The 14,625-nt window shown below is 40.4% G+C and overlaps 1 protein-coding gene across 2 annotated transcripts in view; it reads left to right on the top strand.

Moving 5' to 3' along the window:
• Nucleotides 1–983: 983 nt before the first annotated feature.
• Nucleotides 984–14,625, top strand: part of ANAPC1 (anaphase promoting complex subunit 1) — a 72,284-nt gene continuing 58,642 nt past the window's right edge. The window contains exons 1-10 of one of the 2 annotated variants that reach the window (XM_011377840.2): nucleotides 984–1,227; nucleotides 3,115–3,351; nucleotides 4,380–4,541; nucleotides 7,724–7,775; nucleotides 7,981–8,081; nucleotides 8,648–8,730; nucleotides 9,753–9,826; nucleotides 11,500–11,645; nucleotides 11,846–12,066; nucleotides 12,905–13,114. In XM_011377840.2, coding sequence (XP_011376142.1) covers nucleotides 3,139–3,351; nucleotides 4,380–4,541; nucleotides 7,724–7,775; nucleotides 7,981–8,081; nucleotides 8,648–8,730; nucleotides 9,753–9,826; nucleotides 11,500–11,645; nucleotides 11,846–12,066; nucleotides 12,905–13,114 — 1,262 coding nt within the window. In that variant the 5' untranslated portion in view covers nucleotides 984–1,227; nucleotides 3,115–3,138. Of the gene's footprint in view, nucleotides 1,228–3,114; nucleotides 3,352–4,379; nucleotides 4,542–7,723; nucleotides 7,776–7,980; nucleotides 8,082–8,647; nucleotides 8,731–9,752; nucleotides 9,827–11,499; nucleotides 11,646–11,845; nucleotides 12,067–12,904; nucleotides 13,115–14,625 lie in introns of those variants that run through there. The other variant, XM_023521936.1, reaches the window with a different exon arrangement.

Consider the following 14,625-nt stretch of genomic DNA (forward strand, 5'->3'; position numbering starts at 1 on the left):
CGAGTGACCTTGAGAGAGAATCTGCCCCCAGTCTTGCCTCAGAAAACACAGCCCCTGCTTCATAGAGACCTTGAGGCAGAGTCAAATTGTGCCCAGATGCCTGGTCAACAGAAATTGTGAGATATTAGTATTTGTACTTTACAGGTGCAATGTTATGTTTCAGTTTCCCCATCTGACAATAATAATAAACATACCCTCTCTGAGGTTATGGAGACTATTAAAGAATTGTTTGAAAAATGGTGGGGACACCTGGCATATCACAAGGGTTGTGTCTATATGCTATAAATAAGTTTAAAGATTCTTCTTTCACTGTCTGTAAGCTGCCAAGGGTGAGGACTAGCGCCTGGCGGAAGGTAGGAAGTAGCACTCCATTACATTTGATGAATAAGTGAATGAGCGACCCTCTTGAGCTCAAGAAAGTTTTGTTTTTCATGAATGTGATATTGTACAGTTAAATCCACAGACAGGGAGGGCAAATAAAGCTGGGGTTCTTAACCCAGGTCTAGGAATTGCCTGGGCAGGGGGAGGGGGAGGGGTGTTTGTGAAGCTCAGAAATTACATGCAAGGTTTGTGTGACAGCGTCCACACCTTTCATCAACTTTTCAAAAGGTCGAGCCCCACAGGATTAAAACACACTGGCAAAGAGAGAAAATCGGCAGCCTCCTACTCTCTCTCCCAAGCCTGAAGGCAGGTTCAACTCACCGGGAAGTCAGCAACACTAGCCAGAAAGTCAGCTAGTTGAGTTAGAAGGCGGTTCAGGCTCCTAACGACGTGACCAGGATAAGACATGGACGCCAGCAGAGTGCTGTCACAGTACGGACTCCAGCAGACGTGGTCCCGCTTCCGGGCTTCGCCTGTGCTGCCGAAAGCGGAGGCCCGAGCATCCTTCAGGCTGCGCGGACTGCTTAGGGGTCAAGACCTCGAGCTACTTCGCGCCTCCTGCGAGGCCCCACCCCCGTGCGGCCCCGCCCCATGAAGCCCCGCTCCCGCCTAGCTCGGCGCGAAGCACGACGGGAAGCTAAGATGGACACCTCCGTTTGAACGTATCTCCAGAGCGGCTCACCTCCCGTCCTCCTGTCTTCAGCCGCTGCTCGCTCTTCCTCTGCAGTAAGGGAAGGAGAGGGAATGAGAAGCTGCAGCGGCCGAGGAATCCCCGTGATCGATTCTGCCGCTGCCCTCGGGGAGCAGCCGGGGCTCGCCGCGCCTGACGCGTCCTGAATTACTCAGGTAGGGGTCCGGCCAGCGGCGCCAGTGGTCAGCGCGTGTCCTCTGACTCCCGCACCCGCCTAGGGCCGGCAGCGCAGGACCAGGTGAGGAGACCAGGAGCCTGGGGGAGGCCCGGCCTACGGGCTGGGCTCTCTGGGCACGTCTCCCCGCGCCCCTCCTAGCGCCAGGGCTTCCTTCCCGAGTAAACGCGGTGTCCATGTGCGGCCTCGGCTTCCAGTTCGGCCCCTTTCCCTCGGAAAGTTGTCTTACAACCCTCTTGTTTTCACCGACCCTTAAAGAGGCCGAGGAAGCTCTGCCTTTTTGCGGAGACTCAGCTAAAGGTGCCTTCTGGGGCTTTTGGGTCTGCTCTTGAACCAGCTTCGTGGGTACCCCTGACAGGGTAGTTTTTGTTTCTAGTATGGAAAGCTGACGTCTTGCTTTTTTAGCACATCAATTTAATCCAGTACTTTGCTGGGGAGCTCATTATGTTGCCCCTGATAAGTAAAAACACGTACACATTTGGGGTACTGTAGATTAGACACGTTGCCTTAAACAGCACAAGAAGATATTATACCGTGAAAACAATTGTGTAATTTATAATTTTGTAATTTTCTCTCAAAGTTTTGAGATGTTGGTTATCCGGTTGACTATAGAAAGGCCAGCTGAATTTTGTTTTCTGTGAGTTTTATAAAGCGCTATCTCAGTCATATCTCAAGTTTAAGTGTTCTCAATACTGACTTTTAGCAGGAGGAGAAGTGTCATGATTGTGACACTTAATTCACAGCAAAATAACCGCAGCTCTAGAGGAGCTGCATAGGAAATACTGGCTTTGAGATATTGCATCAAAGAAAGCAACCTGGGCCCAAAAGACCCCAGAGGAGAGACTAAGTCAAATTCAACTATCTTCATCGTGAATGCCTTTTCAAATACTTTTTAAAGTTTGTCGATAGTGCCAACATTAATGTTTGTTTTAATTTATGTACTTGAGGATCGCACCTTAACCGTGATGCCACAAAAAACAGTTTTTAATGTAGATGTTGTCTCGGAGACAGAACTGGCATCCGCCTGTGATACCACATTATACAGTGTTGAAATTTGACTGGTTGTCAGTTACTGTACATAGAAATGTTTTGGAAGTAGAAGGATATGTTTATACCCACAGCTCATCCACATTTTTGCAGTAATAAACTGAACTATGGTAGATTATGTTAATTAGAAGCTAGGACTCTTAAATTTGTAAACAAGCACGACTGTTCCATGGCCAAAGTTATTCGTGCCTCGGTTCGTTGGTTTTGGACCAAAAATTGGAATTAATTGTGGTTATACGTTTTGGTGGATTGGGGCTCTAAATTACTAGATGGCATTTGCTAGTTTATTAAAGCAGTAGTTTAACTTTTGATGAATTAGAAGTAATGTGTGTTTTTCATGGTTTCATTTCAATATACCAGTGATCCTATAGGTGTGCTTTTCAAATGCGGTTCTAGCATCTGAACAGCAATGAACTTAAATGTTGAGAGCCGAGAGGTCATGGGCTATAAAGTACTGCTTGTCTAAAATACTTGTGTGAAGTGTGGAAAAATTCATGCATAGTGCTAGGAAACGTAGGATCGGTATTGTGAGACGTGAGTGGGTGTCTCATTCCATTGGTTTCCCACAGCAGTAACTGCGTATTGATTATTTGCACCTAAAATGTAACTAGTGTTGGTTATGTCATGGTAAGTAGCCAAAATGCTAACTGTAATTACCTGAAAGAGTGGGATCTGGAATGCGCTTTGATGTTATGATCACTTGTACACCTGCAATGCGCTAAGACTTTATGTCCCTCACCTAAAGATTAATGACTCTTCTGTAAAATTTTATGGTATTTTGACTCTAACAGCTGACCAGAATGTGTTTGAATTCATACAGAAATAATGTTGATATTTGGAACCCATGTCGAACTTCTATGAAGAAAGGGCAACAATGATTGCAGCCGGGGATTTGCAGGAATTTGTTCCTTTCGGTCGAGACCACTGCAAGCATCACCCTAATGCTCTGAACCTTCAACTGCGCCAGCTGCAGCCGGCTTCTGAGTTATGGTCGTCCGATGGTGCTGCTGGCTTGGTGGGGTCCCTTCAGGAGGTTACAATCCACGAGAAACAGAAGGTTCTCTTAAGATTCTCATTTTATTTTGAAACATAGACTGATGCGATCTACTTATGATTTAAGGCTACCCAGATGCAACAGAGAAATTAGTGTGATGCCATATTTCTAGGGTAGAGTAAGATTTGGTAATTTTAATTAAGGCTGAAAATAATGACTTTATTGTATTATAGTGTTATGGTTGTTTATCTAGACAGCTTGTATAACTTCATGGTTTTATCATGAGAGTCACTGTGATTATGGTCCATTTTAAACCTCTTTTCTTAGTACATGGGGACCAGATTTCATGTTACTTGATTAGATAGTAGTTAGAAATGGTTCCTGCTGCAAAAAACTTACATATTTCTAGAGGAGAAAAATGCCACTTAAGTAGACAAAATAGTAAGTAGTTCCTAAGTAGAAGGATGAGATGTGAGTGTCAGAAAGTCATTCTTTCCCACTTTATTCCATTTTCATCTCCCTTTTGGGGTACTGAAATCTCAGGAAGGGGAAGTCTGTGTAGTTAGAGAGCTAAACCTTTTCCTCCTGGTTCATGTTGACGGTTGAGACAAGGTTAGGAAGGTAAATGTGTGCAGTTGTGAAGCAGGGAAATCTGTATGACACACAAGCTCCCCCAGTGTTCCCATGTGCGCCTCACTGGCCCCTCTCCATCATCCCCATACAGTTAATCGATCCTTTTAGTCTCCCAAGCACGTTGGTTTCATTTTTGGATGTACAGGTAAGGGTTAATTTTTGCTTATATTTTTGGCAGCATAATATGGTAGTATATAAAACATTTAATGTAGAATGCTTGAGTAAATTCTCGTTTCTGAAATCCTATAAGACGTGTAATACACCCACACACCCCTCTGTGTTAGTCAGAAGCACCAAACTTTCTAAAAGTTTGGCTTGGATTAAGTCTTACTCCATAGGCAGAGAGAGAAGAGGAGACTTGTATCTGGGTGGTCTTTTGATTTAATTAATAAGTATTGCTCCATACTATTAAAAAAAAGGCAGTGCTTGAACATGTCTTACATGTGTTAATTTTTAAGGAAAGCTGGCAGTTAAGGAAAGGCGTAAGCGAAATTGGAGAAGAAGTGGATTATGATGAGGAACTCTATGTGGCTGGAAATATGGTGATCTGGAGCAAAGGGAGTAAAAGTCAGGCGCTGGCAGTTTATAAAGCGTTTACAGTTGACAGTCCTGTTCAACAGGTGAGTTGATTTCAATTTTAGCATTTGATTAGCTCTTTAACAGTTTTTTTAAAAAAAGCTTTAGTCTTCATGTTTAAAAGAAATGGTAAGAACAGAGCATAATGATCCCAGCAGCTGGGTATACATTTTAACATGTAGTGAAGATGATGGTAGGAAAAGGAAACTTTCATTTATTTTCTGTATCATTTTTTTTTTTTTTATGCTATTCCTTGTCCATTTGGTGATAATCTTTAGACACTCTTTTTTAGTAATTTGGTTAGATATTGTTAATAAAAATTTATAAGGCATTAAGGGTACAAGAATAACTTAACACATGATGATTATAATTGATTGCAAAGTATTTAATAAAGAAAAATCAGTTTCATAATAATGCTTAGAGAGAAAGTGAAATGAAGAAGACTAATTTGTGCTCATTGCACTCGGCTGTTGTACCCAACTGTAGTCTTAAAATTGGTAATTAAAGGGAAAGAATTAAGCATTTGCCCTGCCTTTTTGGGAAGACAGTTAACTTGCAGTGAATGAAAGAAAACCCTTATTTATAGACTAATGCCAGCTAATACAGAAGGATGGTGAAATTAGAAAATCACCATTTTGTATCCTCCAGTTTAATCATTAATTCAGAACAGGATTGTAAATGGACACTAATGCTATTTGGTGAAAGGGTGTTAGCAGGGCACCAGGGAGTCACCCTGTGGGTCGCTTGCTGAATGTGAAGGAACAAATGTGTATCTACTGTGGAGCTATCTGTTGGTGTCCACCTCGACCATGTGTGGGGTTTGCCATCACTAATAGTGGGACAGAGGAATACTGTGTACGTACAGCTGTAATGCAGCATTTATAGTAGTTGAATTAATTGTTAGGCTATTGACAAGAGGTTTTGAAGCTTTTTGACCAATGTTAAGTCCTTTATTGGTAAACGCAGAAATCTTGGTTCCTGGACACTGCTTATTACTTATTTCCTTGTTAACTGTTTCCTGATGAACATTGTACTCCTCTAACCATATATTGGGAAGGATACACTGAATTATTCCAAAAATTGAGGGTATGTGTAAAAGCATTTTTGTCTAGGAGTGTTGAAGCCAGTAGTCTTTCGATGATCATTTCCCCATGAATCTGTATGGTTGGAGTAGATGTCAAAAGTGCTGTGGCGATATCCAGATAGTTCTTTGCTCCTATGTTTCCATCTTAATTTCTCCAAGGAATGATTGCCTGTTTACTGGGTTCTATGGATATGCAATATTATCTTCTTTTTCTTGTCTCCTTTATCTTAAAATCACTTGTAAATGGAATCATAAGCTTTGTAATCTCAGTCCTTTTGGTCTGGAAAACACTGTTCAGGCTTCTGCTAGTATGGAGAAAGATAATTTTATAGTTTGGTTAGAAATAATTCCAGGAGTATGTGACTCAGATTTAGTTTATTCCTTCATTTATTCTGTAAGTGTTTAGTGACACTCTTTCAGGCAGTGTCCTGGGTTGACAAAGATGAATTTACAGTTTCTGCCATTGAAGAACTCATAGTGTGGAAAGGTGAACAAAAAACAGGCAAACTAAAATGCCGTATTCAGATAAACTGAAGTGCTGTATCATAGCTGCGTATTCGCAGTGTGGTGAGAGCTGGGGAACTGAGCTCTGAAGGGAGGATTTCTTAAAGGAGATGCTGGTTTCTGAGACTAGGAGGATGGAGTTTCATGAAAAGAAGCTGAGCGGGTAAGAGATACAGCATAGATTTTGGATGTTTCAGAATCATTTTGGAATGCACCTCTGATGCCAATTTTTCATTTGCTGAAATGCCATTAAAAACTCCTACAACTCAACAACAACAAAATAATCCATTTCAAAACCAGGGAGAGGACTTGAATGGACATTTCTCTAAAGAAGACAAGCAGATGGCCAGTAAGCACATGAGAAGATGCGCAGCATTGGTAATCATTAGGCAAATGCAAATAAAAGCCAAAATGACATGCCCCTTTATACCTACTGGGATGGCTGTTATGAAAAAAATGAAAAAAATACCAAGTGTTGCTGAGGATGTTGAAAAATTGAAACCTTGTGCATTACTGGTGGCCTAGTGAAAAGAGTTTAGTGTTTCCTCAAAAAGTTCAACTTAAGATCACCATGTGTCCCAGCAATTCCCCTTGTAGGGTATGTACGGGGATGAAAGCAGGGGCGCAGACAGATGGTTGTACACCAGTGCTCACAGCAGTGTTATTCACACTGGCCAAAGGGGGCACAGCCCAAGTGCCTATGGCCAGATGAATGGGTAAACAACATGTGGTCGATGCCTACACTGGAATGTCATTCAGCCTTTAAAAGGAAGGGAATTCTGATACATGCTGCAGCATGAATGAACCTTGAGGGCCTTATGCTAGGTGAAATAAACGAGATACAACAGGACGGATACGGCATGGTTCCACCTTCCTGCGATACTTCGAGTAGGCAGATTCATAGAGACAGGAAGTGGAATAGAGGCTGCGGGGAGGGAGAAATGGGGAGTTACTGTTGAATGGACAGTTTCTGTTTGGGATGATGAAAAAGTTCCGGAAATGGATAACGATGAGGTTGCACTATTTTGTGAATGTACTTAATGCCACTGAATTTGTATACCTAAAAATAGTTAAAATAGCAAATTTTATGTTACGTATATCTTACCACAATTCAAAATAACCCAGAAAAATGCCATGAATAATTTCAGTAAGTGAAAGTTGAATGGCTTTTCCTAGTTTATATTTTGTAAGATGGGTCTTTAGGAAGGGGAAATGTTTTTCTAAAGAGTTTTCTAAAGCGAGTCTAAGAATATAAAAGAATGATAAGATCATTAAGTAAGTCTGGAGATTGTAAAATAGCTTGGCAATTTTCAGCTTTCTGATAATCCTTAGCTTTGCATAGGACATAGGGCTTAATATATGTTGAGCCAATGTTTGAGTTCACTTTTGCTGCAAGTTGATTGTTTGATTTTTGTCTTCCCTTCTCTTTTCATAAAATTTTCTTGCAGTTTATCGTTCTTTATACTATTTATCATTATTAGTCTAACTTTATTTTATATGACTCTTTTTTGTTCCTATGGTGTGTGTCGAGCCGACAAGGAGAGACGGTTGTATAGGTGTCATGATTATTATTTAGATGCCATTAGTCAGTAAGTTATTATTTAGATACAATTTTGTTTTTGTTTGTTTTAATTTTAGGCATTGTGGTGTGACTTCATTATATCACAGGATAAGTCTGAAAAAGCCTACAGTAAGTTTCTTTTTAATTTTATTGCATTTTTATGATTCCAAATATATATCATTGTTTTTTCTCATTCAAAATTAGTAGCCCCTAATAATGGTGGGTTAGCCTAGGCATTTTTTATTGTTCTTTGAAGAATTTGTGCTGTTGGGAATTGTAACTTGTGGGTGTTTCTGAAACAAAAACATACCTCTGGTTGTACTCTTTCTTTCAGGTAGCGATGAAGTAGAGAAATGCATATGTATATTGCAAAGTTCGTGTATTAACATGCACAGCATAGGAGGAAAGGATTACATAGCTTCTTTACCTTTTCAGGTAAACTTAAATGTTTTTGTGTTTGGTTGGGGAATATTCTTGAATTAACTGGTTTCAGAAGTATTGCACTCTTATGTCTTGTAGTAAATAATAATATTATTTTTACTCAAACTTTAGCAGCTTTTGTGGCTTATCACTTTTCGATCTTTGCATAAAAAATAATTTAATGAAGTGAATTGTAAAGTCTTTTCTGAGAGTTTTTCCCCCAAAGTTTAAGTGACCGATAGGAAATCATTTTGGTTATATTAAAGAAGATGACAATATTAGTCTTTTTCTTGTTTCTCATCATCTTTTTCCTGTCAAGTGCTGAGGTTAAAGTTGTATCGCTTTGTCACTTTGGTGTCGATATTAGCCCCTGGCAGGAATCTCAGATCGAACTCTTCCTTAGAGTTGATTTTGTCTGAGACTTGCTTGTTAGAGTTCCTTTCTAAAAATATTAGTCGCTGATCACGTTTTTTGTGAAGCTCTTACTGAATTGGAAGGACATCTGATGTTCTCCGATGTTTTCTAAACACATGTCCCAGAGAGCATCACCTTTACCCTGTCTGCCCGCCTTTACCTGGCAGGTTGCCGGTGTCTGGCCTACTAAGTATGGACTGTTGTTCGAACGGAGCACTTCTGCACACGAGGCACCTCCCGGCCCGCCCAGGTACTGAGTTCACTCAGTTCAGAACGTTGTTACTTGGGCTTCTCTGTGTTGGTTCTGAGGTGAAATTGTTTACCTGAGACTTTGGGATGATGATAATTTCCATGGTAACAGCACAGATTTATGCCATTTTCTCTCCTCTCACTGTTGTACGCTTGTGAGTTCTCATGTGGTACTGAGTCATCTAACAGAACAAACCCATGGCTTAAAGATAACAAGACTCACTTCTCAGCTCTGCCATCTTTTTATCTTCAGTTTTCATATTTGTTACAGAAATGCTTCCGTTTACCTCTTAGGGTGCAGGTTTAAGTTAGCTAATGTACATAATCTTTGTCAGAGGGCTCAGGACATGTTAGGTGTGCCAGAAACTGTAGGTGCTCATCAGTGTGTGTTTACCTGTGTCCCGAGCCAGTAGTGAGCTCCTGTCATGACGGGCAGGGACATACAGTACCCATCACAGTGGGGGCAAGTAGTGGATGTGACATCTTCAAAAAATGACTTAGAGATATTGATCTCTTTTTTTGTTTACATAGAAGGCCTGGTTTTTCCTCCTCTTTTTTCAATCACTCCTTAAAAATATATAGCCTTTTTATTTACTTGAAGATTTTCTCCTTTTATTTTTTAGGTGCACTCCTTCATATGTTGGTGTAGGAGACAAAATTCCTTCTTAGCTGCCAAAGACATACTCCTACTAAGAGAGGTTCAAAAACGAACCAGACTGCCTTGTGCCCATTACCCCATTGGTGATGAATACTGTTTGTAGCTAGTCCTGGGCTGTGTGTGAGTGTTTATGTGTGTGTATGAATATGTGGAGAACTACCCTGCATAAGAGGAGAGCTGTCTAGGAAGGAAATAGAAGATACTGTGAAAAACACTGTGTAAAAGTTGAGAGGGTTGCTTTTAGAGATGGCAGGTTTCTAGTTGCTTATGTAACCTGGAAAAGATTTTTTTTGCAAGGCAGGTGTAAAGTTTTTCTACAAATGGAGTCATCTTGTGTTGGTGATCGCTTGTTTGTTTATTATCAGAGAACCTTTACCCACCATGTTCAGCATGCTGCATCCACTGGATGAAATAACCCCACTTGTGTGTAAATCGGGAAGTAAGTGTATTTTTATAAATTCATATTTTTGAATTGGGTTGAGGAGAATGAAGATGCTTAAGAAAATTTGACTCGTTTTATAAAAATAATATAATTTAAGCATTTTACAAAAATAACTATTTTGAAAATAATTTATATTAAAGCAAGAACTTCTTGAATACCATGCTATTAGCTGTTTTAACAGTTATCCTTGTCCTAAAAAGAGAGCCTGAGTTGATCAGGATGGCTAGTGGATTTGCTGACCTACTTGGGCTCTATTCCTCAGTAATTAATAAGTAAATGAATGATACTTAGATGAATTAAAAAAATTTTCTTTGAAGGAAAAAATATAAATCTTAGGCCTGGACTGTGTGAATATTTTAATATTTCATTTTCCCTGCTCATAAAGACATCATTTGCTGGGGCTCAGAACTATTAATATTTTCTACAGGCATTTCTAGATGATTGTTAAATTTTTCAATGTCATGGTAATTATAAATAATATGGACTCGAAAGGTCAAAAAATATTCATACTTTTTGACAAATTTTACTTTTAGGACTTTATCCCTAGTACATATTCTGAAATACCACTGAGGTTTTTATTTTTTGTACCAGGGCTTGGCAGCTGCAGCCTGCAGGCTACATCTATCTAACTGCTTGTTTTTGTAAGGCTTAAGAGCTAAGAACCATTTTTACCTTTTTAAAGGTTCGTAGGAAAAAACAAAAAGATTTATACTACAGAGTTAGTATGTGGTCTGCAAAGCCCGAACTAGTTATTCTGGTCCTTTACAGAAGTTTGTTGATAATTCTGTATTTGTCGGTAACAGTTAACAACCTAAATAAACATTTTAGAACCTTGGATTGAATCATGTGCAGCCATTATTGATCATGTTTTTGAATAATATTTAATGACCTCAGGGATTGCTTATGCATAATGTTAAGTAGGATATAAAACTAAATACTAATTTTGTAAAAACATTAGAAGTGTGTGTCTACATATAGGAGACAAACTGGAATACTCCCTAATATAGTAATAGTGGATATTTTGAGATGGTGGGATTATGAGTGATTTTTATTTATTTTATAAAGTACTTCTTATTTTCATAAAATATATATATGTTTTTATTATCTAATATTTTAACCGAGAGGGAAGCATTTCGGAAGCTGTCAAATAAGGACAGAAATTAATTCGTGGTACTATAGAAGTAGAAACCAAACTTACTAGGAAAACCCTATTTTGCATGTTTGCATGTGTAATCAGTAAAGCAGAAACAGGTGTATTGTTTTAGCACTCTTTCAATGATTATTATAAAGGACAGATATCTTATAGAACCAGTAACAACTTGGCAAAATAGTTGATTGCAGTTTATAAATAAGGTGGTTATTGAAGGAGTCGTGGACCTTTTACCTGTGGCTGATGAATTTAATGATGAGTCAGCACAAATCTTCACCATTTAATCACATGTATGTGAGATTAAAACTGGAAACACTCTCATCTTTAATGTATTTTAAGGAAGCTGATACCCAAAGAAAATTTATTAAAATTCAAGGTTAATTAATATATTAATGGATTTTTATGCCTTACTTGGCTTGATTTCTCTTTGTCTTTAGGGATTGCAAGAAGTCTTTTTGATAAAGAACAGTGTTGTAAAGTCCATTGTTCAAAACTTGGTTATTTCTATTTTATCTCGAAGGCCTTTTCGGTTCATCACGGGTGCAATATGTTGTAGATCACGCGATGAAAATAGTTTTTCTCAACATGGACCCCTCCATTGTAATGACCTACGACACTGTTCAGAGTCTACATTCTGTGTGGGTTCTCCGGAGAGTTAAAACAGAGGTGAGGACAAGGGCTGGATAGTACTGAAAACCTCCATGTGCTTCTGGAGGAATCATTAGTGAGGTAGATGGAGCTACTTAGGAAAAAAGAAAGATTGGACCTTTAGTAACTTGAATCTCCCTGAGTTCTCACAAGGAAATTACTCTTTTCATCTGATGATTATCTTTTTTTTTTTTTCCTTCTTATCATTTTGACTTAAGGAAGAGAATGTTGTCTTAAAGTTCTCTGAACAGGGGGGCACCCCCCAGAATGTGGCCACGAGTAGCTCCCTCACAGCTCACCTCAGAAGCCTTTCCAAAGGAGACTCTCCCGTGGGCTCGCCTTTCCAGAATTACTCCTCAGTCCACAGTCAGAGCCGCTCCACCTCATCGCCCAGTCTGCACTCTCGGTCTCCTTCCATCTCCAACATGGCAGCTCTGAGGTGGGACTTGGGTGTAGAGTGTGTCCTTGTTTTACCAAGATAGTGCAAGAAAAAGATACCTTCTTTTCCAAACTTTCTCTTGGTTTTGAGGGACTTAACAGTTTCTGTTGCCAGCTCTGGGTGTTGTTTAGGGAAGACAGCCAGTATTCCATCTGTGTTACTGTTACCGAGACTTCCAGGTCCACTCTGTCACCTCGTTCAATGAGTCACATTTGGAGGCTGCTTGTGCTTGTCAGACTGGTTACCTCATTTCTACCACTGAATGGCAGCAGTTTGATGAATATTGATTGCAAAAATATTTTGATATTTTATCTTAATTTGCATTAGCTTTTCTTTTGTTTTTATCATCTATCTCTGTCATCCATCTGTTATCTGTCATCTATCTCTGTCATCTGTTTATCATCTATCTGTCATCTATCATTTATCTCATCTATTTATCATCTATCATCTATGTCATCTGTCTGTCTACCTAGATATCTCCCTGTCTTTTTACATAGGGACATAGTTTCATTGCTGCGCATGTGTCCGAATGTACAGGAACAGAGTTCAGACCTTTTTGAATAATATAAACAATTCATTTTCTGAGGCAGAAAATTAACTAATTTGCAGTTCTAAAAGAATGAATTCTAATAAGAATTCTAAATCTTTAGAATATAGTAAAACACATTCACACGATCCATTTAAGTAGCAGTTCCTTTTTTAAAAACTTATTTTTCTGACTGGAACCTATGCCATGAATGCTCTCTGTGCACAGAACTGGGAAAGTGCTATTGGTCGATGTGTGACAGCAGCCTGTAGTGTTGACTGTGCCATCCTCTCTCCTCTGTTTACTTTGCAGCCGTGCTCACTCCCCTGCCTCAGGAGCGCACTCTTTCTCAGGGGTGCAAAGGTTCAACCTTTCAAGCCACAATCAGTCTCCAAGGAGACACAGCATTTCTCAGTCTCCAAATAGCCATTCAAATGGCTCTTTCCTTGCGCCAGAAACCGAGCCGATTGTTCCTGAACTGTGTATTGAACATGTATGGACAGAAGCAATTACCAGTATGAGGTTTGAACTGTATATTTTTATATTCAAAGAAAAATGTTGCTAAAGTCTTAGAAAATACTTGGTATTTTGCTTAAACTTCCTTTTAGTATCCTTAGTTCTTAATACTTAGAAAAGCACATAGATATATCTTAATACCACCCGTTTTAGTTTAGATCTCTGTTCTTTGTGATCTTTCTCCTTATATGTTCCCTTTAATAATTCATTCATTCATTCATTCAGCCCATCCCAGTGAGTGTGCTAGTGCCTGTGGGTTAGCAGGCAAATTAGTCACTGTTCCTGTTCTCAAAGAGACACAGAAGGACAATGACAGAGGAGACACTGTGAGTTCTGCCAGTGGGGCTTTGGAAAGATGGATAGGTATTTGGTAGGTGGGGAAGTGAAGAAGCGACAGTAGGGCAGATAGGGCAGCAGAGCAGAAGCTGAGAAGTGTGAGTGCATGTTGTGTTCAGGGAACTACAGATGCACCCACCTGCTTGTGCTAGGGGCAAGAGAAAGGGCTGAGAGATGGAGATGCTTCTAGGGCTGCTCCACTTGATGATAGCTATGAGAAGGTGTTTCATACGTGGGTGTAAACTCAGGTTTGAGCAGAGCAATAAACGTGGGAGTTGTGTGCCTGAGAGTGGTGATGGAGGCAAGAGAGCTCAGTTCCTGGGGTCAGGTTCCTGGGGGATTGTGGATGAGCCTGCGGCTGCAGAGCATCTGCTAACCCTCTGGAGCCCTGCCTCGTCATGCATGTGTGTGTGTGCGTGCATGTGTTGTGTGCAGGCCTTTCTCTAAGGTGAGAGTTTTCACGTCCGTCCCATTCTAAAGGGGTCCGTGACCTCTACCCACATAGTGAAAACCTGGTGGTGTAGAATCAGAAGAGGGCTCAAGTCTCGGAACCATCCCATTTTTGGGGGCGAAAAGTGACGAGACAGAGCTGTCGCAGAGAGACAAAGCAAGAGAGGTCAAGTGGGTGATATGGCAGAAGTCAATGTCATGGAGTACAGGAAGGCAGTCTTTCTGAAGGAAAGTGCCAGTAATGCCAATGCTTGAGAGGTGTGGTACCAAGAGTGGGTGCCGAGAGGTGGTGCATGCAGGGCAGTGGGCTCTCTGGTGACCTGTGGGGCTGGGGCTGGGGAGGTGAGCCTAGTTGCACAGATGGTCTGAAGGGCTTTGCCTTTGAGTGGGGGTCGGGTTTGCGATGAGCCAGACTGAGTCTCTGAGTTAGGGAGAGGTTTTGCTGAACTGTTTAAAGGAAATTCACCTTCATGACGAAATATCTCAGTTGTATCTCGAAAATGTAAGGACTTTTTTTACCCAACTGCAATACTATTTTTACACCCAGCCAGTTAACACTAAGTTCATATCATCTAATGTTCAGTCCATGTTCATGTTTTAAGACTTTTATCTTAATTTGAGAGAGTAGGCCACAGGATGGAACCGGAAGTACAGGTGTGAGGTGTGACAGTGGACAAGGACCCAGTTAGGAGCACAAGTGGAGAGAGTAGCCTGGGGAGAGGGAAGGGGAG

This window comes from Pteropus vampyrus, unplaced genomic scaffold, assembly GCF_000151845.1.
Source record: "Pteropus vampyrus isolate Shadow unplaced genomic scaffold, Pvam_2.0 Scaffold323, whole genome shotgun sequence".
Taxonomy (NCBI): Eukaryota; Metazoa; Chordata; class Mammalia; order Chiroptera; family Pteropodidae; genus Pteropus; species Pteropus vampyrus.